Here is a 6,458-nt window from a genome sequence, read left to right on the forward strand (position 1 = left end):
ATATAAAGGTAAACAGGATACAGCCTTTGAAGTCATATACATATATATATATATATATATATATATGTATATATGTATTTTATTCACCAATTTTTGTGTGTGGACATGGTTTCCTCTCAGCAAAGGTTTCATGTTTTAATTATAGTCTCAAAAGTAACTCAGTTTATATTCTTTCATGTACTCTGTTATANAGTAAAGCAGTAAGTAACAGTATATAAAGGTAAACAGGATACAGCCTTTGATATCGTATATATATATTTTATTCACCAATTTTTGTGTGTGAACATGGTTTCCTCTCAGCAAAGGTTTCATGTTTTAATTATAGTCTCAAAAGTAACTCAGTTTATATTCTTTCATGTACTCTGTTATACAAAGTGACACAGGGCTACACATGTACTTACAGAAGTGAAGTTACATCCAGGTAAGTTACTGAATATGAGGTAACTCTTGCTGCTAATGTGGAGTTATTTTTATAAGGAGGCGCATGTTCCCTACAACGGCTGCATGTGAAGGCTGTAATCGCATAATACATAACTGTAATCAGCCTAAAATTTCTTTTAATTTAAAATTTCTCAGCTCGACAATACACGGATCGGCCAGTCACAAGTCCATCGACCTCTCCGGCAACCCTATCCTCCGAATCTACTACACATCCAAGGTGAGGAGTACACACACACACACACACACACACACACATACACACACACACACACACACACACACACACACACACACACACACACAGAGATACTGTGCATCATGCATTAAATCTCTGTAACTCTAAAATGAAAGAGAATGACTGAGTGTTTGTGTCCTGCAGCCGGTGCTGTTTGTGATGTGTGCTGGGAACGAGCTCTTCTTCTGTCTGCTCTACCTTCTCCATCACATCCAGGAACCTGCAGGTAAGATGTTCCTTCTCCTTAACATCTAATGAGTAAGTACAGTACAGTTTTAATACTTGTACTTTAGTTTTCTACTTGTGTTTCACTACATTTATCTGACAGCTTTAGTTACTTTAACAGCTTAAGATTTTTGCAGGCATAGCATATGAAGAGCTCATAAAATGTGATGTTTAGTTATAAATTATACTCCCCAACAGTTAATACATGCACAGCTTAAATGATCAGTCCATTAATCAATTAGGCAGTTGACAGAAAATTATTTGGCAACTATTTTGATGGTTGAAGTCATTTTTCACCAAGCACATCAGAGGCTTTTCCACCCTGAAAACAACCTAATCCAGTTCCCTCTGCTGCAGCATGGCTCTACTGGCTGCAGGGACTGTGCTTTATCATCTGCGTGGTGAAGACTGGCATCAGCCTCGTGCACCTAGTCACCGCCTCCCAGAACATGGCCGCCCTCGACGTAGCCGAGCGGGAGGCAAAGAGGAAGACGCAGTGAGAGAGAGGAGTGAGTGAGAGCCTCAGCAACAAATCCACCACGGTTTTTATTTATTACTATTATAAGGGTTTAACGGTAGACTTTGTGCACTTAAACACGGCGTGAAACACATCACTTCAGTTTGTCTGACGACTTCAGAAAGACAGAAAATTTATGACCAAATATTGAAAATTAGATGTGTCTCAAAACAAGAAAACAAGAGTTCAACAGTTTCTACAGTTGATTTTTCTCTGATTTATTTTACAAACATACGCTGTGGACAGGTTTGTCACTTTGGTGATATGACAATAAATGCAGTGAGAATTATGTGTCAAAATTGATCTCCCAATATCAAAAGTCATATACTGTAAAAGAAGACTTTCATAAGCATCACCCCGTACTAGATGGATGTGTGAATGGGCAGTCAGTATTTTCAGTTTGTCCCTCTTATGAATTTTTTCACATCTGAGTCACAGTTTCAGCTCATAAAATTAGTTTTATTTAGACAATCTGTCTTTTCTGGCTCAGGGTTTCCCAGAGTTTTTCAAAGTGACGGAAGAAATTATTCCATTTTTATCAAATATAATATTAAGCTTCAGAAGAAAAAAAGGAGCAGAGCTACATCACACAGCAAAGGCCGCATATTTAATGACTGAGGTGGCGGGTTTAACTGGCGCCTAATAACTATATTGATAAGGAGGATCCGTCTGATCCAGCTCAGCAGGCGATTGATTAAATGATCACATTGTAGTGTTGTTTTGCCGTGTTAAATTAGAGCAGCATGTCACGATGTCAGAAGAAATGAAAAATGTCTGAGACAAACCGTTCACTCAGTCACCTCCTGCGCTACAGATCAGACACCAGGCTGAAATCAGTCTCCGTGGAGTTGAAGTTAAAAGTTCATATTGATTTTGCAACAGCCAGCCAATCTAGTGCGAGGAAACCCTGGAGCTATCATGTTTGCTTTGAATGAAAAATCCTCGTCCCAACTTTAGAAACATGTTAAAAAATATTGTTTATCGAGCAGCAGAAGATGATTTGAAGAGTGTTTACAAATCCTGGAGAAACCTTCAGAGCTGCATGAAATGCTGTTAAAGAGGACCTATTCTGCTCATTTTCAGATTCATCCTTGTATTTTGAGTTTCTACTAGAACATGTTTACATGCTTTAATGGTCAATGGTTATTTTCCTCATACTGTCTGTGCTGGAACACCATTTGAAATGTTCCATTTTAGTGCCTGTCTCCTGAGCCCTCCTCCCAAAAGAGTGTTTCCAGGTCTTCATTATCTGCACCATCATTGAGCCGGGGGTGACTGTAACAGAGTACAGCGGCACTTTCTAACATGAACAATCACCAATAAAAGCTTCTAAACCAAATCTTTGCATCCAGACATCTTCCAGTAGGAGTATGATCCGAAATCGGTGAGAAATAAACAACATCAGCAAGCAGGATTCCATGTTTCCCTGACATTAGCATGTAGCTCATGTAGCAGTGTGTTGGAAACACTTGCTGTAGCGTGCCTGGTAATCATGCACGGGTCAGGGTTTTTAAAACCTGCATCAGCCCAACCCATTACGAGAGCCAGTTCGCCCCACCTGCCTCGCAAATCACCTGAACCCAACCCAAAAACCAGGGCTGAAAGTTCTGGAAATAATATCCAACTTGCTTTTAGCTGTATTGTGTGTCAATATCAGTAAATATCACAATGTAAAATGTGTGTAAAACGTTTTTTGTTTATAAAGTACAAAAGTAGGTAGACAGCAAGTACTCACTCATCATTTAAGTGGTTAGGTCTCCAACGTAATCTCGAGAGCACAGCTGATATCATACGTGGTTTGTTTACATGAGCTCCCAGCTGATCGGTACAGTTGTTTGATTGTTTACATGATGTAACATAAGAGAGGCTTGTTTGTTGTTAGGACACAGTGTTAGTCCTGCATATTCTCAGAGGGAAATATTTATACTGGACTGGAGAGATTTAATAAGGTCAAATAACGTGTAACAGAAACCCGAGTGCAGCAGGGCCGATGATGAAGCTGCTTGCTGTGTGTGTTTGGGAGAGACAGAGAGAGGGGAAGAGAAGGTGAAAGGTGGACTGCTGCAGTGTTTCTGTAAGTTATAACTTACTCAGAATGCTGCTTTGTCACTTTAAGATCCACTCAAGAGAAACCAACGATATTTTCTAACCCAAACTATCCAACGCGCAGGTCAGCCCACAGAACCCAAGGGTTGTGGGTCAACCCGTGCATCACTAGTGCATAGAGCAGATGACCACATAAAGAAATGCATCATGAGCTGGCGTCAGCTTGTCCCCAAAAAAAAGTAGAAGAAAAACTTAAGAAACAGAGTATTCTTAATGGTCTGAGACCATTCTTACAAAGATTACTTTTACATTAATTTACCTCATCATTTGAAGTTTTGGCCACGTTCAATGTGAACGTCGGACACTGTGACATTATAGATATGACAGAAAATAAGAGAAGGTATAATGGGTCCCCTTTAAACAACCTTGTGGGTTTTATGTTTTAGAGGGACTCATCTTTAACTCTGTGACAAGGATGTAATGATGATACATAAGAAGCACAAACTAGAAATGTTAGAACTGTTACACACCTTCATGATGCTAACTCCTTTTTTCTTTCAATGATGTCTTAACATGCCTCAGCAGATGGCTCTTTGTAGCATTTTCATTACCTTGAATTCTGATAATCATGAAAGTTGTTAAGCAGTCAAAGACGTGGAGTTTAATATTCACACTGGATGTTTGAGAAATGAATCTGTAGAGGCCAGAGACAGCAACCACAGTGAAGTTCTGGTGCTCCTATACCACGTTTAGATCACGAGTCATTTTATGTGAAGCTGCTCGTGTTTTACAGCCACTCTTTTGTCCAGTTTGGTTTTACTCATCTGCAACATCTGGAAGTTTGAATATGAAAAAGACAATCAGGCTAAAGCGACTATAAAATATGTTTATTAAGAAATGTATCATTTTGAAAAATGATAGTCAAACGAAATATATAACATGTGAAATCTAAAGAAGATAAAAACATATTACTGATATATATATATATATATATATATTTGAAATATTGGAAACCAGAACAACCAGTATGATAACAATCATTGTATCACATTATCTGACATCCATTGTAACTGCAGTACCACACACTAAGCCAGCCTCTATGACTTTATTAACGGTGAATAAATCTTTGAAGAATGCTTTATGGATTGGTTATAAATGACTAATCCACAACATTTGGATTGACAGTTTGTGAGAAATACCATTTGCTGGTTATATCTGCATGTAGAAATGTTTCTGCAGCTATTTTTGAGTATTATTGTAAGCAGAAATGACAAAAACTCACAGGTTCCTTCTCATAAGTGAATATTTGATGGTTCTGGTTGTCTCCTATGATATCACATTTAATATCTGTGGGTTTTGGATGTTGTTCAGCCAAAATAAGACATTTAAATATGTCAGTTTCAGCTGTTGGAAACTGTGTTGGACATTTTCTTTTACTGTTTTTTGACGTTTTAGGGACCAAATGATGAATTGAGAAAATAATGGAAAGCTGCAGCTCTAAAGTCATCAATAACAGATTAGGGTCCAGGGTGTACCTGATGAGCTGAGGAGCAAGAAAGAAAACATTTGTAAAAGATTTATTAACCAGCAGTAAGGCCATTAGTTTGACAGATAGACTCTTGCTGATAAAGGGTGACTTAAAAGAAAGTGTTACTTGAGCTGTTTCTACATTCAAACAATGTGTTCTTAAGTTTGTGGAGGAAATGGCAGCTGTAAGCATAAAAACTTTGACTCACGAGAAAAACGACCTTTATTCCCAAATTAGTTAGCATTTATTGTTATTATTATTATTTTTTTTACATATATAAAGATGAAGTTGTGTCCCTGAACTCTATGACAGACCAAAACACTGAAGTTTTATTCACTTGATGCAGACGACACCCTTTTGTTCATGTTAAAGAGAAAACTTCCGAGCCGCTCGTTATTGCTTTTCTTATGATTTTCTGGAGATTCCTGCTGATATTTTGGTGTCGATTAAATGGTGATTGTCGCAGTAGAGGGAAGTTGATCAGTTTGTGCTTATTTGACAATTATGTGATGTTTTGAGACATGTTTTTGTGGTAGAAGAGACGTGTTTGCTTTTGACTTAGAAACAGTTAGAAAGTGATGCAGGTCATAGGTTATATATGACGTGAGGAGCACCAAGTATGATGGTTTGTACATTTTAAAGCCACTGACTGTATGTATGTGCTGCTTATAGACCTCTGTAAAGCCATGTTTCAATGCAGAACGTGTGGGTGTGGGTGTGGGTGTGGGTGTGGGTGTGGGTGTGGGTGTGCGTGTGGGTGTGGGTGTGCGTGTTTAAAAGTGTTAAAATATCAATACTTGTTTTTTGATGGAACTCATTTCCCAGAATGTATTATTCTAGAACAGAAATGTATATCGACGAAGTAAAGCTAAGTTTAATACTATATTTAAAGATTTAAATTACGTCAAATGTAGTAATTAGAATATTTGATGGTTATTTTGTTTGGTGGTTTGAATTTACTGTAAAATAAAGATGATGGAAACCAGATTGTTGTTTGTTTTTTTTTGTTTTGTATTTTCACTTCCAGTTTCGTGTGATTCTGATTATTAATGTAATGTCTCAAAATCTCTTAATGCTTTGTCTTTGCCCTCCAAAAATGTCAGCTCCATTTTCAGTAAAGTCAGGTTTGTACAGATATCTTCTCTAGGTTAGACTGAGAGCTGCAAATGTCATATGGGACTTTGAGCTGCATTTCTTTTTCCAGTTTAAAGGGCTCTTCCCTGCTTTGTTCTGCAACTGCTGCATGACAGTTTCTCTTAGAATAGATACATTTCTGTCTTATATTCTCATTATCTGATAGTACAACAAAGGTTTTTCAGTGGAAACTTTATTTAATACTAGAGATGAAATGCTTATTTGAATTACAGATGTATTGGCGGACAAAACACCAACAGCCATTTTGATAATGGATTAATTTTTTTCATTTTCTTGTGCCAAATTCTTTTGTGAGAATGTGCTGCTTTTCT

General features: G+C 37.6%; 1 protein-coding gene across 1 annotated transcript; it reads left to right on the forward strand.

Moving 5' to 3' along the window:
• The first annotated feature begins 373 nt into the window (after nt 1-373).
• LOC126387136 (CDP-diacylglycerol--inositol 3-phosphatidyltransferase-like) lies at nt 374-5,979 on the forward strand. The gene is made up of 3 exons (XM_050039688.1): nt 374-658; nt 821-902; nt 1,259-5,979. The coding sequence occupies exons 1-3, from the start codon at nt 485-487 to the stop codon at nt 1,399-1,401; spliced, it is 399 nt and encodes a 132-aa protein (XP_049895645.1). The 5' UTR covers nt 374-484; the 3' UTR covers nt 1,402-5,979.
• The last annotated feature ends 479 nt before the right edge of the window (nt 5,980-6,458 follow it).

The sequence above is a fragment of the Epinephelus moara genome, unplaced genomic scaffold, assembly GCF_006386435.1.
Source record: "Epinephelus moara isolate mb unplaced genomic scaffold, YSFRI_EMoa_1.0 scaffold2317, whole genome shotgun sequence".
Lineage (NCBI taxonomy): Eukaryota > Metazoa > Chordata > Actinopteri > Perciformes > Serranidae > Epinephelus > Epinephelus moara.

Bases quoted from the DNA above. Each gene is read 5' to 3' on its own strand.
- LOC126387136 (XM_050039688.1), top strand. From the start codon at position 485: ATGTTCCCTACAACGGCTGCATGTGAAGGCTGTAATCGCATAATACAT. The intron at 659-820 runs GTGAGGAGTACA...TGTGTCCTGCAG, and splicing joins GAATCTACTACACATCCAAG to CCGGTGCTGTTTGTGATGTG. The intron at 903-1,258 runs GTAAGATGTTCC...CCTCTGCTGCAG, and splicing joins TCACATCCAGGAACCTGCAG to CATGGCTCTACTGGCTGCAG.